The 17,932-nt window shown below is 39.4% G+C and overlaps 2 protein-coding genes across 2 annotated transcripts; both read right to left on the bottom strand.

Moving 5' to 3' along the window:
- Positions 1-5,308: 5,308 nt before the first annotated feature.
- LOC135720896 (olfactory receptor 6N1-like) lies at positions 5,309-6,226 on the bottom strand. The gene has a single exon (XM_065243006.2). The coding sequence runs from the start codon at positions 6,224-6,226 to the stop codon at positions 5,309-5,311; it is 918 nt and encodes a 305-aa protein (XP_065099078.2).
- Positions 6,227-16,524: 10,298 nt separating this feature from the next.
- Positions 16,525-17,442, bottom strand: LOC135770313 (olfactory receptor 6N1-like). Its single transcript, XM_065280032.1, has one exon. It carries the CDS (start codon positions 17,440-17,442, stop codon positions 16,525-16,527), a length of 918 nt encoding a protein of 305 aa, XP_065136104.1.
- Between the last annotated feature and the right edge of the window lie 490 nt (positions 17,443-17,932).

Consider the following 17,932-nt stretch of genomic DNA (forward strand, 5'->3'; position numbering starts at 1 on the left):
TACGCTACCTGAAGCAACAGTAAAACCCCAGTCGACTGTAAAATACTTACCTTCTGCCTAAAGCTAAGAGCCAGCAGTTTGAGTTGTACGCTACCTGAAGCAACAGCAAAGCCCCAGTCGTCTATAAAATACTTTCCTTCTGCCTAGAGCTAAGAGCCAGCAGTTTGAGTTGTACGCTACCTGAAGCAACAGTAAAGCCCCAGTCGTCTGTAAAATACTTATCTTCTGCCTAAAGCTAAGAGCCAGCAGTTTGAGTTGTACGCTACCTAAAGCAACAGTAAAGCTCCAGTCGTTTGTAAAATACTTACCTTCTGCCTAAAGCTAAGAGCCAGCCGTTAGAGTTGTATGCTGAATGAGGCAACAGTAAAGCCCCAGTCGTCTGTAAAGTACTTACCTTCTGCCTAGAGCTAAGAGCCAGCAGTTTGAGTTGTACGCTACCTGAAGCAACAGTAAAGCACCAGTCGTCTGTAAAATACATACCTACTGCCTAGAGCTAAGAGCCAGCAGTTTGAGTTGTACACTACCTGAAGCAACAGTAAAGCCCCAGTCGTCTGTAAAATACTTACCTTCTGCCTAGAGCTAAGAGCCAGCAGTTTGAGTTGTACGCTACCTGAAGCAACAGTAAAGCCCCAGTTGTCTGTAAAATACTTACCTTCTGCCTAAAGCTAAGAGCCAGCAGTTTGAGCTGTACACTACCTGAAGCAACAGCAATGCCCCAGTCGTAAAGTACTCACCCTTTGTCCACAGCCGAGAACTAGCAGATTGTGGTGTACGCCGCCTGCGAGGAAAGCAAAGCCCCAGTTACCTGTAAAGTGCTTTCTTACCTGTGTTTACACCACATATAGAGTTACCTCCCTCCTGCAGTACTCACCTGTGCCACCATCCAGGGAAACGGGCGGAACAATTACATCAGCAACCTCCCACATTTCCACCTGACGGGCGGAACCGAGTCCCGCAGCAGGAGTGCTGCTCCCCTGGCTGTAGGGCGAGTAGGATCACCCCTACTTGACCGACTTGGAGTTGGGCACGTACAAGCGCAGGTATCGCTCCACCCTCCTTTAAATACTTTCCCTCTGTTTCTCCTTACACCTAGGAAGAGGAGAGTGTCCCGGATCGGTTCCCTGAAAGCAGAACATAGAGAAGTCCAGTGAATAAACTTAGTCATCGCAGAAATCAGAAGATAAGGAAAGGAAGGACCCACCTGAGATTGGCCTGCAACGGAGTCAAGGAGACTCAAGACTGTGCCTTTCTGTGTAGTTTCCCCCATTCCCTTTCCCCATATTTTGAAGTAATTTAAATAAAGTTTGTTTTAATTATACCTACGCTCTCTGTGTGTCTGGTCATTGGGGTGGTCTTGGGACCTCCTCGAGGTGGAAACTAGGAAGGGACGTGACACACGACACCTGTGGTCCGCTCCGACCTGTGACATGTGCATGCTACCTAAGCCAAGTTACCTTGATGCCATGCAGGCAGCACAATGTATCAAGGAAAAAAACTTATAAATAACCAACAGTTATTTATCATAGTTATATCATAATATGTCCCTTCGTGCAAAGAAAATTGTACTTATATTTATAATTTTATTACATATATGAAATTATAGTGTGATAAAACGTCTATTTGTAGTACTATTATTTATTTTTGTTAAATTATTTACACATTTGTCTGGATGTGGCCGGCTGATTGGGTGGGCCCCAACTAAAAGTGGGCGGACCTGGCTCACCCGTAGCTTCGCCACTGGCTCAAACGCCATTTGTTATATGTAATGTTTCTTTATGTTTGTGTCTTTATGTGTGTGTAAGTTTTATTGTGACTTTGTGTGTAAGTCTTTGTTAGTATGCGTTTATGCCTGTGTGTGTGTGTGTGTGTGTGTGTGAGCAGTAGAGCCCACCAATTTACATCTTTGTTTGCATCTGTGGCTGTTTTTTGCCAAGTTCTGTACAAAATGCTCTCTATGGCAGTCATAGCTTTGTGTGTGTGTGTCACGGCTCGGGGCGGACCCAAGATAGCTAAAGGGCCACGCCCCTCTCTAAGTTCCACCTCGAGGAGGTTCCCAAGACCACCCCAATGACCAGACAGACGAGTATGCTACAATTAAAATGTATCTTTATTTAAATATTTAAAAGAAAGGGGTGAAGGGGAAGGGCAGTTTAAAACAATCTTCTTCTCGCCTCCAGGACGAGTTGGACCACGGAGCGGGGGCTAGGAATCTTTTCCAGAGGTTTCCTTCAATCCGTGGCGCCCTCCGCTTCTTCCTGGAGGCAAAACCGAGAGAACACAATTAATGGCTTGGTCCAGTACTGGGTCGCTACTTGCCTGATGTCTTCGTCTCTTTCTCTCCCTCTCGCCCTTAGGTCTCTCCGTTGGAACCTCGCTAGACACTTGGGGGTCTTCCACGTTCCACAGAGGCGAGGCAGTGACCAAAGGTGAGTATTCGCACTACTGAGGCCGTTCGCTTCCTCTTCGGGGCGTTGCTGTAAGCAAAGGTAGGTCACACACTACACAGGTAAGTTACTCACAAGACTTGGGCTTTTCATTCGCCTCAGGGCATACGTTGGAACAGAGGTAAGAGGTTCTCACTACTGACACTGTTCGTTCCTCTTCAGGGCGTTGCTGTAAGCAAAGGTAGGTCACGCAATACACAGGTAAGTTACTCACAAGACTTGGGCTTTTCATTCGCCACAGGGCATACGTTGGAACAGAGGTAAGAGGTTCTCACTACTGACACTGTTCGTTCCTCTTCAGGGCGTTGCTGTAAGCAAAGGTAGGTCACACAATACACAGGTAAGTTACTCACAAGACTTGGGCTTTTCATTCGCTTCAGAGCATACGTTGGAACAGAGGTAAGAGGTTCTCACTACTGACACTGTTCGTTCCTCTTCAGGGCGTTGCTGTAAGCAAAGGTAGGTCACACAATACACAGGTAAGTTACTCACAAAACTGGGGCTTTTCCTTCACGTTTCTCCAGGCAGCGGGCCTTCACAACAACGGCTGCACACCGTATACCTTCACCCGTCCGCCAGAGCTTCGTAGGTGTCGTGGGGACTGATGGGTCGGGCGACGCGGAGCCGAACGCTTCCCTAGCTCCCCCTCCTTGTCGATGACAGGGGTCTTCCGCTGGGGCGAACTCTCGACGAGGCTCCGCGCGCACACAAAAAGGTTTTCCTAACCAGACCAAATCACAGCCACGACCCTCAGTCCGTACAGTGTACTTTGGCCGTTACTCACTCCGATATACAGCTGGACTACACCACTGTCTGCTTCCCGGGTTGGCGCGGGCTCTCGCCAACACACAGGGGATTTAGGTTTTAATTGCCTCCTCTCGTGCGGCTCAGGCCTCAACGTGCCATTCACTTCTCACGATCTGCACGGGCCAGGGCGGCTTCTGTTACTACAAGCACACACACAGCAAGCTTTAGTGAAAACACACACGATGAAAGTTCAACTCACCCACAGCACTCTACGCACACTCCGCGTGAATTTAGGACTCGGCCGGCTGGGCCTAGGCTCCTCGTGAGGCTGGTTGGGCGTTGTTCTTGCCACAGAGAGAAAGGGTTGGCACGTAAATATCAGCTACGTGTGATGGAGGGTTTCCCCAGCGGATCTCCCGGATCGTGTTCCACGATAATTACACGGCACGCCCACGTTTCCCTTCGTAGTGGGGCCGGTAACCTTCAGCACACTCACAAAACACACCAGGTAACTCTTCTTCTGAATCGTTTATAATCACACTTCAATTATTACTCACACTTCGTGGTCAGCATATCTCTGCATTAATGCATCCGATGACTCCGTGTTCAGCCCTCTCAGCAGTCAAATACCACAATATCCTCTTCGCCCAGTCGACTCCAACCTCTTATCTTCCCTAAGGGATCGATATAAACCAACACAGCAGATCTGCACAGCAGCAACGAAGCGCACCCAAAAGCACACACAAAGCACACCATTTGATGCATTCAAAGGTCTTTTTATACTCAGCCTTCTCTCCTTGTCGACCTATCAGCAATCGCTGTGTTAATCGCCCTCACCTGTACGTAATCGGGCTTGATTTGTTAATCGGGGAAACCCCGGAAATTCCGGTGTTCGGAGTCAGTCGTCCGGGTGGAACCCGTCTTCCACACTTTTGGTTCCTCCCTCACAAATCGTCACCTGGTGACGTGTGTGTGTGTGTGTGTGTGTGTGAGTGTGTGTGTGTGTACCTGGTAATTATCACGTTGTGGGGACCAATTGTCCCCACAAAGATAGGAATACCAGTGTTTTTGTGACCTTGTGGGGACATTTTGATGTCCCCATGAGGAAACAAGCTAATAAATCAAACAGAATGATGTTTCTTAAAAATCTAAGTTATCAGAAAGGTTTCTGTGATGGTTGGGGTTAGGGAATGGGGCAGGTAAGGGGAATAGAATATACAGTTTGTATGGTATAAAATGCATTACGTCTATGGAATGTCCCCACAAAACAGGGAAACCAGAATGTGTGTGTGTGTGTGTGTGTGTGTGTGTGTGTGTGTGTGTGTGTGTGATTTAGCATGTCTTTTCTATATTCTATATGCATTTGTGCTCTATTACTAGGCCTACTTTTCTGTGAAATTTCCAGATTTATTCTAGATTCATTGATTTTTTTTTGACAAATAAAAAGAAAACAAAATAATTTTTTGCATTTCCCATTCATTTTCAATTGGGGTCAATTGGGCCTCTTTTGGTAAATTGGTATTTGGTATTGACATCTCACTAAAGTAAACCAAAGCAATAATACTAGATACTACAGTCAAAAATATTTTGAGGAATACAAAAACTCACAGTTGAACAATTATTTTTATTGGATGTATTTATTTTCCATCAACATCTCAAAGGTTTTTATTCTTGATTTATACAGATTTTTTTTCATAGTTTAATATTATGCTTTGTACTCATTGCATAATTGGATTATTCTAAACCAGATTCAACTTTACAACTGGGCCCTGTTGATGACACTAAAGTACATTTTAGCTGATATTTGACAGTTTAATTTGTTGTTAAAGCCTTACAACATGCCATACATCTTATTTTATTATTTATGCCATTCTAGCAATTATGGCTATATTTATTGCAAGAACAAGTTAATATATACACTGTGCTTAGCTTTTCCCCAACTACACAAGCTCCACCCATGAGTATTTTGTCATTAGTCAGTTATTTTAAAGAAAATAAATGTAATATTTTATAATTATAACGGGTTAAGAGAAACTTTTGATTTGATAGGATTACAATCCATTTAATCAATCTGTAACATTCTGTGTAACCTTTATTTTTGGATCACATCAGCACATCTACCTGGATGCCTTTATAAAGCGAATAATTTTTGTTCGAATATCAGTGAAGTTTAAAGCATAAACAAGAGGGTTAAGAATCGGGGGTACAACAAGAAACTCCAGAGAAATAATGACTGACAGCCCTGTTGGCATTTCTAAATTCACAAGCCGACTTAAAATGGTTTCTGAAATAATGCCAATTGAGAAATTTAAAAGAACCACTATGTGTGGAATACAAGTTTGATAAGCTTTGCTTCTGAACTGTGATGAGCTTCTTTGACAAATGATAAGAATTTTAACATAAGAATATAATATTAAACATAATGGCATAACAACAAATATAATCATCATAAAGAAACCCCAAACATTAATAATTAAACTGTTTGTACAAGAGAGCTTAACAATTTCAAAATTGTGACAGAACACCTTCCACAGTTTGTTTCCACACATTGTAAGTCTGGCAGTTAAAATACCTGAGATACCAAGACAAAGCATTGGAAAAATCCAGTGTATAAAAATTAAAAAAGTTAGTACCCTTAAAGTAACTATGTTATGGTATTGTAAAGGTTTACTGATTGCAACAAATCTGTCAAATGCCATTAACATTAATGTTGCAAACTCATTTGTTACATATGAGAAAAGGACAAAACTCTGGATGAGGCATGCTTCAGTGGAGATTGTGTGTCTATCAGACAGCAAGTCTGACAACACCCTTGGAAAAAAGGCAGCTGTACCATACAGAGAGTTAATGGACATACATGAAATCAGAATGTACATGGGCTGGTGTAAAGTCCTTTCCAGACATATTGCAAGAATAATAAGGACATTTAGGATTATGATCACACAGTATAAAACAAACCCCAAATTGAACAAAGCATATCTTATATGCCCAAGATTTCTAAACAACATAAAGGAAAAATATGTTTTATTTTCCATTAACATGGAATGGTTTTATTGACCTCAGAATGTTCACAGTTACAGTACCCTTCAACTTGATCACTGGGGTCCTAAAGACAAAAACATTAAGGCATTAAAGAAATGACCTGCTAAACAGGTTATTTAACAGAAACAGTATGTTTTTCTGTAAAGCTGCTTTTAGTTAATCTCACAAACAGTATACAAATAAAAATGACTAGAGGGTATATGTTTTAGTAATTTTAAAAAATCTTGTAGTTATCAGCTAGGGATATCATCAGTGTGTCTTTGCCATACCTTCTGGGATATTCCTTGTAATGACAATCTAAGCATTTTATATAAACTAGTTACTTACTTCAGATTGTGCTGCTTCTGTTGTTTTAAATGAGCTTTGGGTAACCAGTATATGCTTGTATTTTTATACTACAAAACATGTCTCAGAAGACATCTCTGGCTTATTTTGCATAAAGAGCACAGCCCTTCTCGTGATATCATCAAAGCAAACTTTGTATGTCTTTATGATTATTATCTTGATTAATTTCTAGACATCAATCTTGGCCACAGGCAGGAAACGCCAATAATAGCTTGTATGGTACCATGAACATCATCTACAGAATTAATTGTTTTATTAAACACTAAAAACAAAACTTGCCTAAACCCTTTCTTGCATTCTTTGATGCAAAGTCATCAATTACTTTATCATAAGAAATCTGCCCAGCATTTGCAGGGTTATTACTGATTACTCTAAGGCAGGGTTCTCAAACTGGCTTGGGGCCATTTCTGAGATTGACATTTCATCGGAGAGCCGCAGAGCTATTTTTAATGTCAGTAAATGTCTGCTTAAATTCTATTATTTAAAGCTCCACTGTGTAGGATCTACTCCCATCTAGCGGTGAAAGTCTATATGACAAGTAACTGAATATTACTTTCTAGCCCCCCCCATTCGGAACGCGTTTTAACTCGTACGGTGGCCCAGCCGTGTCATGCCAAGGTTTACATGGCTTCCAGTAGCTACAAAGCAAAAGCAATGAGAAAAAAATGAACAATTTGCAATGTCCTTTGCCTGTGATCCATCAAAGCACACAGATTTATGTTTAACATGAAAAAAGTCTGATTGTCGGATATGTCCGCTTAAAATCACATACAAAAAGCAACCATGACGGGTTTAAATGGACGCGAACTAATATTATGTCAAAGTACAATGCTTATGTTTTAAGTAAACAATACATGTCCGTGTATATGTAAGAGCTTTCTCTCATATTGGTGAAAAAAGATCGCGCAACTTTCACACGCTTGTAAAATGAAACGAAAGACGCCCAGATCAGACGCTTTTATCAGACTATTATGTCAGACATTATGTCAGAGTACAATGCTTATGTTTTAAGTAAACGTTACATGTCCGTGTATATGTAAGAGCTTTCTCTCATATTGGTGAAAAAAGATCGCGCAACTTTCACAAGCTTGTAAAATGAAACGAAAGACGCGCAGATCAGACGCTTTTATCAATGAAAGGCTAAAAATAGCGCTGTCACCGTGTGTTTGTGCTAGAGGTCAGAAAAGATGAAAAACATTTATCTCAGTAACTCAGATTACATAAATGGGCGGAGAGACTGCGTGTGTCTGTTCGGACACATTAAACCACATGCATGTTTACACTAACAAGTGTTATGCATAATCATGCTAAAGTTAGCCAAGGAACTATAAAACTTCAAGTTTACAACATGGACTGTATAGATGTAAACGAATATGCTGAATTACCTGTGGAGAATATAGAAAGTAAACTTCAGTGTCCCTTGAGCCCCATCTTGGAAAACTAACTCCAATAGTGACTTTGGTCTTGATGTTTTTCCTGTCACGTTGTCGTTTAAAATCCCCGTTTCGCATCCTTGGCGATTTGTTTTAATGTCCTCGAGAATATCTTCAACAGGCTTTCAAATCAAAGCATTAGATCGCAGGTTCATCACGGTGTGCGGTTGTTGTAAAATCCGAAGGATTCAGCTACGCAGGTCACAAGCTAGATACGTCATCAAGCCTGGTTTATTTAAATCAACTGAGCATTACATTCGCAAGTCATACGCATATTACATCAATTTACAATTAACTAAGAATAATTGTCAGCTTTATAATTGTTAATATTCTGAAATAAGACTGTCTTGATGACGTATACCGCCTACACATGCAACCTACGGAGGCTTCAGCTATCGGTCACCTGAGTGTAGAGTGAAAGCGCGAAAGGCGGAGCTTGAATTTCAGGAATGTCCCTCGTCGGCGAATGTATTTCAAAGATGGAGGCACAACATGGATTCAGCCAGAGAGCGCTTCGACGGTATGCATTTTAAATAGCAGATTCTACACTTACGAGAATACTTTCATTAGTGGGTGGGAATTAATTACACATGAATGAGCACATACTTTTGAAAGAAAACATGGGTTTTTGTTAAGAATTAACTCAATAAAGTACACAGTAGAGCTTTAATGTATAATAATACTTGAAAATATATAAGCTGTGTGTTTTTTATACTTTTTTTATAAAATTAAGTAAATCTTTTCTTACCTTATCTTAAATAACTAAGGGCCTTGTTAGTTTTATTGCACTAACAAATTACATGTCTGAATAGATTTCTGAATTATTATACTATATTTTTTACCACCAGTAAGTGTTTCTATTTTAATTAGGGGTCAAGCACCGAAGGTGCTGAGACACCTATTGTTATTGTCAGTATTATTATTATTATTATATTTCCCCAATGGGAGTCTATGGCAGCCCTATGAACCGTACATAGGAAAATGATGAAATTTGGCACAGTTGTAGAGGTGGTCCTGAAAAGTCAAGTGACCAAAAATGAGGTCTTTAGCACTAACTCTATAGCGCCACCAGCAGTGCAAAAATTCAATGTTCAAATGGTTATAACTGCTGATCCGCTTGATCTATGCAAATTCTACATTTGCCATTACAGTAGCGGCCATTTTGAAATTTACAGTATTCCGTTTATTCGCTACTCCTCCTTCAAATTTGGTTCAATTGTTAGGAAATTTGGCACAGGTGAACTTTGGAGTGAGCCGCACAGAAATGACTGAACAGAATTTTGATATTTATCTTTGTTCAAAAGTAATAAATGCGCAAACTTAATGAGGTTGACGCAAAAATGGTTCTGAAGCTGTAGCTCGGTCATTCTTTGATCAATTGAAATGAAATTTGGTACACTTCATGTGGACCATGAACTTGGAGTTCATGCCAAATTTGGTGACAGCGCCACCTATGGGTCATGAGATATGAAAATAGGCTATTTTTGCCCATAACTTCGAAACTGTTTGTCAGAAAATTATGATCTTGATGTCTATGGATTGCTTACCTCATGCCGCATCTGTCGATGTGTATAATGCAGGGTTTGACCGAACCGCCTGTCCGCCATTTTGAAATTTCACATAATTTGTTATATTTTTTAAACTGTTGGACATATCCGCGCAAAAATTAGTAAGGAGCTTCGACATGATTTCCTGAAAGTACCTGGGAAGTCAGAGTACAGCGCCACCTAGGGGTTATAAACTATAACAGTTCTTATAGAACTGCTTATATCTTCAGAATACTTTGTCTGATATACATTTTCTTTGTGAAATTTTATTCACTGGTTTATGCCGATCGCAACAATACCTTGTTTGTCATTTTCCATTATTCTGTTCATGTGTTATTGTAAGGCATATGGTAAATGATTTTTTCACAACTCCTTTTACAAATTTTGTTTATTTTATGCCAGGTTCTGCTCTTATAATGTTTGGAGCAATCCGCACAGACGTGACTGAACAGATTTTTCTGCTGCGTGTCAAAATTTTGAGAAATACCTCTGTAAAGGGGACCTTGCCTGTCATGCTGTCCCTTTGTCATATTAAAAAGAATCTGACAAAATTTGCTTGTGTTGTTCATTATTGTATAAAATGTTCTTCACGAATTCACTGCCATTTAAGTTATCTGATTGCCCTACACTTTGTATTTCTGTTTATTTTTGCTTTGTTGTGTTCAGGGTTCTAAGGTTGTTTTCACATATGTTGGTGCGCACCGTGGTGCGGCCTCGGAGCGCACCAAAATACATTGTATCATTTTTCAGTTAGTGCGGTCCGTGTTCACATATATATATATTTTACTTTACTCAAAATGCTGCACCGTACACCATGTGACAACGGTCAGCGCTGTCATTGGTCTCTGACAGCTCTTACCGTCTCATGACCACCCCCACGTTTCCATGACAACCAGCCTGACAGGGAGAGCTAAGCTATCAAGATGTGGAGATAAACGATGCACGTCTTTGCGAAGTTTCTTTGCTTTAACGCGAAATTGCGTAGCTGTTCTATTAAAGCCTTTCTCACTGAGCCGTTTGCTAAAAAGCCCGTAATGTCACTATTTGTGTGTGGAGGACAGCTATGATTTTATAAAATCATCAGCTCAAACGTAAAGGAGACAGCGAATCTCTATGCAACGGACCAGGATTGGCTTGTTTGTTGTTAACCCACAATATAACACCCGGCTCACGTCACAACGAAAGCCCAGTGGCTCAAACATGTGGAGAACTTCCTGTATTTGGTTCGGCCCAAGGTCCAGCAGTGTTCACACCACAGGTGGGTCGCCCCAGAGTTCGGCAACAGCCGCTCCGAGACCACCTGTTTAGAGCGGTCTCGGAGCGGCCGTTTAGTGCGCACCCGAGTGCGGCTGTTGTGTTCACACTGACCCAAACGCACCGTACTCGGAGCGACACGTCATTTGGGCCGACCTAAACAGTGTATATGTGAAAACACCCTTAATTAACTTTTTTGATCACCAGCCAATGTGGCTGGTAACTTTCTAAAGTTACCAGCCAATCAGCATTTCCACTAGCCAAATTTTTTCCGGTGAAAAAGAGAAATTATGAATGCATTTGATAATTTTATTAACATTGTTAGTATGAAAAACACACATAAAGTGAGGCTTCTCCAAGCAAGGCTCTCTTCAGTACGACCTGTCTTGGCAGTTTTAATTAACGTTAGACTCTCTGATAATTTTGGGCACTCTCATGGTCCTTTAGCCCTACTGCCTCAACTTTAAAATTATTTGTTCCCACAACAAATTGTTCGTTTCATTTTTTTCTTTCACGTACATGCATATTTTCAACATTATACAATGATAGCAATGATTAATAACTTATTTTTACAAGAATATTTGTACAATATTTTAAGAAACCAGTCATGTTATGACTGCTATACTAAAATAATCTCAGTCATAGTTACTGCTAACTGTTTATGTATGTCCTAGTTAAACATTAGTAAACTAAATATTAATTTCATACATGTGTTGATTTTCTCAGCAACAATGCAATTCTATAGACTTGACAAGAGGTTCTCCTGAAATGTTTTCCTCTAATGTTTGAGACCTGACAGGGTGTGAGGATGTAGTTTTCTCTTACCTCCCTTAAACTCATCATCTCTCCTTTTCCCTTTCCCTGCTTTGCAAAAAACATTTCTTACAGAAGCCAATAGTAATCGAGTCAAAATAAGATTAACAGTATAATTTAGAAACTTACTTTAGTTTCGTCATGTTTTTATAAGCTAACATAATCGCGTGGCGTTGAATGCAGTTGTGCGTGGATAAACGCAATGGCGCGCCGACATGGCTTTGTGCGTGTATGCATCAGTGCACCTGCTGCATCGCTTATTCGCTTTTACAAGTGCATATAGATCCGTTTTTGCCGCGATTATCTTTGTAAAGGAATACACTAGCTAACTGCTAAAATCTTAACTTGAGATTTACACCGGGGCACAACAGATTGGCATGTGCCGCCTTCCTTGTGTGTTCTTGTGGATGCGCTCCGTTCATTTCCATGGTTTCTCGCGCTGGTTTCACTGCACACTGCGCGCAGCCAATGGATGTATGAAACATCATCACGTAGCATTACGGTACAGTGTTCATGGGAAATGTAGGAAGTACTGCCAGAGGAATAAATGTCCGAGAACAGAGCATTATGTATCATGCATGCAATGCCTCATGCAACACCGGCCAAAATGGCTAGTAAGTTTTTATGAACACCCGCCAAAATTAATTTTAACCCGCATTTGGCGGGTTGGCGGGTGTTAATTTAGAACCCTGGTTGTGTTATTTCAGCACTTTCAGTGATTGGCATGTCAATGTTTGCAGCTTTGAAGCCTCTTTTCCACAGCCTTTCAACCCATGATTACTCAGTGGTGCATGTTGCAAGTGCAATGCTTTGGGAGCCTGAGGTCATGGGTTCGAATCCCATGTGCAGTGGTATTTTGTTTTGTGATTCTCATACTATACATTGTATTTCAAGTATTTGTGCTCTCTCTTGTCATTTCTACACTTTTGGTAATTGCTGGATATCAATGTTTATAGCTGTAAAGCTGTATTTTATAGCTTGGACACACCAACTCTGTAATTTAATCGTTTACTCAGTGGCGCATGCGGTAAGTGCCGTGCTTTGGGAACCTGAGTTCATGGGTTCGAATCCCATGTGCAGTGGTTTTTTTGTCTTAACTTTTTTTCTCACTTAAGTTTTGTGATTTTCATACTATACATTGTATTTCAGTTATTTGTGCTCTCTCTTGTCATTTCTGCACTTTTGGTGATTGCTGGATATAAATGTTTACAGCTCTAAAGCTCGTTTCTATAGATTGGACACACCAACTCAGTGGTTTAATCGTTTACTCAGTGGCACATACGGTAAGCTTCATGCTTTGGGAACCTGAGGTCATGGGTTCGAATCCCAGCTCTTACTTTCACTTATTGAGATTTACTTTTGTGTTCCCTTTAACACGTTCTTCTCTATTGATTTCATTTTGTTACATCTTTGTTATTCCACAGCTGTAATGAATTTGCGATTATATGTGGAAAAATATAAATAAGTGATTCTAAAACTTTTGAATAGGTAGTCAATGTTACATAAGCTAGTTGGACATATAAAATGGATATTACTGTTCTATGTGAAATTGCATAGCAAGCTACAAAATAATATTATACTTCATTATATATAGCAGTATACATCATTTTATCCTCTGTTTTTTCTCCTCATCTTTCCTCTATTCCTAACCTGTGCACTTTGGTGGCTCTTTTTCTTATTTGTAGTTTGATGTGTTGCAATGCATCTTCCGCTCTGCCTCCCTAAGCAGTGTCTCCATTAGAAGCTGTGACTTGATGTGAACTAACCCCACCGCAGCTCTTCTGACAGCTAATCCACACGGAAGTAACAAATCTTTTCTGGACAAAAACTACAAAGTCCCGACCAGATTAACTGATCCCATGGTATCAATGATATGATTGATGCGAGGTTCAGATGAGGAATTAAAATCCAATCACACATTCCATTATCCTCATCATCACGGAGCGTGCGGCTCATGGCTGCGTAGCAACAGAAGACGTCACGCCACAGAGCTTGACGCCTACGCCACAAAGAGCAACCCCCCGAGTACTTTGGAAAGTAAGAAACGCTTTTTATTTATTTTCCACCCGTTTTTAGACGTTATTGTAACATGTTGGACCACAGGTAGGATCTTATGAGTTTCAGATTGGAAATGCTGTGTCAGGGGCTACAGCAAAATATTTCAAAGGGGTCTCTTGGTTTACATTTGTAATATGAACCTGATACTAAATGCATTTGTTCCACAGACACAAACCTCAAGCCCCTTATCTTTGCGGACGAGGATGGGTCAAGTTGCATGTTTTGAGTCTGATCTGGAGATGGGGGCTATGCTTCCTGGGACGATTGTTTTTTTTGGGGGGCGGCTTGCAGATGCAACTGTGTTAGATGCGCCTCGCCCTGATGCCTTTCTTTCCTGTACGGCATGGGAGCTAACTAGGTTAACTGAATAAGTAACGGAATTAGTTTTTACGTTATTTACGTTGCGTGAACATAGATCCGAACAATGATATGTCATTCCTCGTCAGCCAAATGCATGACGTGAAAGCGTCATAGGCTACGACAGATTCAACAGGTAGTGTTTTTACTAAAGAACTCGTTTGAGAGATTGTTATTTAATGAGAAAATGGCCATCAAACAACATGGCGCAATACAAAATTGCATGTATTGTCATTTAAGTGTAAATATTCCAACAACATTAAATCATACAGCCTATGACACAACACAGAGTCTGCCCCCCTATAGCTGACTGGAGTAATACTCCTGACTATAAACTGTAAATAATAATGAAACCACTATAAATATTAAGAAAATGTCTAAACTCACCGTTACTGTACATTTCCTACTGTATTAGTCTGAGACGGGGCTTCTGGTTAAAGATGGAGAAAGTCTCGATCATAAAAACAAAGTCCAATATCTTTGATCATAATATGTCCCTTCGCGCAAAGAAAAGCAGAAATACATTTCTCAGAAGCATTTAGTATCGATGAGCGAAACGTTATATGTTTTTTATATAATATGTGTTGAAGAACAGTCTTTCAACACAGCATGAAGTCATTATCATAGTAATAAGTGCTCATTTCATTTTGTTGACGTTTGAAAAGATGTCCTCAGTAATCCAACATTTCCATGAGTGATGTAATAGTCTGTGTCTCCAAAAGTAAACAGACAACAGCAGATGTCATCGTGGAAAGGCTGTTAAACTCGATGATTTGCGACTTGCTATTTTTAAATTCAGGTCAATCGCGCGTAGGCGGAACTAACAATGACTGACGAATCATATTCAACGTTTCATGTTGAGCGTGTGCACCTATAGGGTAAAAGAAAACTGCGAAACTGCCTGAACATGCAAACTTGCACTTATATTTTACTTATATTTAGAATTTTATTACATAAATGAAATTATAGTGTGATAAGACATCTATTTGTAGTACTATTATTTATTTTTGTTAAATTATTTACATATTTGTCTGGATGTGGCCGCCTGATTGGGTGGGCCACAACTCAAAGTGGGCGGGCCTGGCCCACCCGTAGCTTCGCCACTGGCTCAAACGCCATTTGTTATATGTAATGTTTCTTTATGTGTTTGTAAGTTTTTTTGTGACTTTGTGTGTAAGTCTTTGTTTGTATGCGTTTATGCCTGTGTGTGTGTGTGTGTGTGTGTGTGTGTGTGTGTGTGTGTGTGTGTGTGTGTGTGTGTGTGTGTGTGTGTGTGTGTTTGTGTGTGTGTGTGTGTGTGTGTGTGATTTAGCATGTCTTTTCTATATTCTATATGCATTTGTGCTCTAGTACTAGGCCTACTTTTCTGTGAAATTTCCAGATTTATTCTAGATTCATTGATTTTTTTTTTGACAAATAAAAGAAGAAAAAAAGTTTTTTTTGCATTTCCCATTCATTTTCAATTGGGGTCAATTGGGCCTCTTTTGGTAAATTGGTATTTGGTATTGACAGATAAAAAGTCACAACATCTCAGTAAAGTAAACCAAAGCAATAATACTAGATACTACAGTTAAATAAGTCAAAAATATTTAGAGGAATACAAAAATTCAGAGGTGAACAAACCCAAATATTCATTTATATTTATTTTTTATTGGATGTATTTATTTTCCATCAACATCTCAAACGTTTTTCTTCTTGATTTATACAGATTTTTTTTCATAGTTTAATATTATACTTTGTTCTCATTGCATAATTGTTATTTTCTAATTTCCTTTCTTCATTTCTTCAGAAAAAATACCAAAAGGTTTCTCAGTTAAAACGTATATTTGTGTGAGTGCTTTGCATCCTTAAAAAAACAGAATCTTCAATCTTGTGAAATTAAAACATAAACTGGGATTATAGAACGTTGGGCCTACATTCAGCAAACAATGGTTACATGTGTGTATATACAGTATAGTTCTTGTGAGCGGGTATTACAGTGTGTATCTGGATCAGTGTGATCAATCCAATTTTGCTTTGAAAAACCGGGACAAAATACAGATGACCTGTTCCTGGATAGCAAAACATGGAATTTCCAAATCCGGATTATTCTAAACCAGATTCAACTTTACAACTGGGCCCTGTTGATGACACTAAAGTACATTTTAGCTGATATTTGACAGTTTAATTTGTTGTTTAAGCCTTACAACATGCCATACATCTTATTTTATTATTTATGCCATTCTAGCAATTATGACTATATTTATTGCAAGAACAAGTTAATATATACACAAGTTAATATATACACTGTGCTTAGCTTTTCCCCAACTACACAAACTCCACCCATGAGTATTTTGTCATTAGTCAGTTATTTTAAAGAAAATAAATGTAATATTTTATAATTATAAGGGGTTAAGAGAAACTTTTGATTTGATAGGATTACAATCCATTTAATCAATCTGTAACATTCTGTGTAACCTTTATTTTTGGATCACATTAGCACATCTACCTGGATGCCTTTATAAAGCGAATAATTTTTGTTCGAATATCAGTCAAGTTTAAAGCATAAACAAGAGGGTTAAGAATCGGGGGTACAACAAGAAACTCCAGAGAAATAATGACTGACAGCCCTGTTGGCATTTCTAAATTCACAAGCCGACTTAATGTGACTTCACAAATGATGCCAATTGAGAAATTTAAAAGAACCACTATGTGTGGAATACAAGTTTGATAAGCTTTGCTTCTGAACTGTGATGAGCTTCTTTGACAAATGATAAGAATTTTAACATAAGAATATAATATTAAACATAATGGCATAACAACAAATATAATCATCATAAAGAAACCCCAAACATTAATAATTAAACTGTTTGTACAAGAGAGCTTAACAATTTCAAAATTGTGACAGTACACCTTCCACAGTTTGTTTCCACACATTGTAAGTCTGGCAGTTAAAATCCCTGAGATACCAAGACAAAGCAATGGAAAAATCCAGTGTATAAAAATTAAAACAGTTATTACCCTTAAAGTAACTATGTTGTGGTAATGTAAAGGTTTACTGATGGCAACAAATCTGTCAAATGCCATTAACATTAATGTTGCAAACTCATTTGCTAGATATGAGAAAAGGACAAAACTCTGGATGATGCATGCTTCAGGGGAGATTATGTTTGTATCAGACAGCAAGTCTGACAACACCCTTGGAAAAAAGGCAGCTGTACCATACAGAGAGTTAATGGACATACATGAAATCAGAATGTACATGGGCTGGTGTAAAGTCCTATCCAGACATATTGCAAGAATAATAAGGACATTTAGGATTATTATCACACAGTATAAAACAAACCCCAAACTGAACAAAGCATATCTTATATGCCCAAGATTTCTAAACAACATAAAGGAAAAATATGTTTTATTTTCCATTAACATAGAATGGTTTTATTGACCTCAGAATGTTCACAGTTACAGTACCCTTCAACTTGATCACTGGGGTCCTAAAGACAAAAACATTAAAGAGTAACTAAACCCTAAACCAACTTTTTTTAGTTAGTGATCTGTAAGAATGATGCTTTATTAGTGCTGTTCATTGATTTTAGTAAGTTTTTTGACATTTATATATAAAGTGTTTCAATACTACAATATATGGTGTAAAAACGTCTGAGTGCTGCCCTCTTCAGGTTGAACGGTGGCTACTGCAGTTGAATTTTCCTATTGGATGTTGGGTCCAAGAAATGACTCGTGACGTAAGCAGGTTCAAGCTCACCACGCCCTTGTTACGATCTCACCACACACTTAGTTCGTCCCCTCTATCTCCGTTGGGATCTGCCCACTTTTCTTGCATTTTTCAAATATTGCAGTGGGTGGAGTCAGGCTCTGACCAGGGGTTTAGTTACTCTTTAAGGCATTAAAGAAA

Source organism: Paramisgurnus dabryanus, chromosome 8, assembly GCF_030506205.2.
Source record: "Paramisgurnus dabryanus chromosome 8, PD_genome_1.1, whole genome shotgun sequence".
Classification (NCBI taxonomy): Eukaryota; Metazoa; Chordata; class Actinopteri; order Cypriniformes; family Cobitidae; genus Paramisgurnus; species Paramisgurnus dabryanus.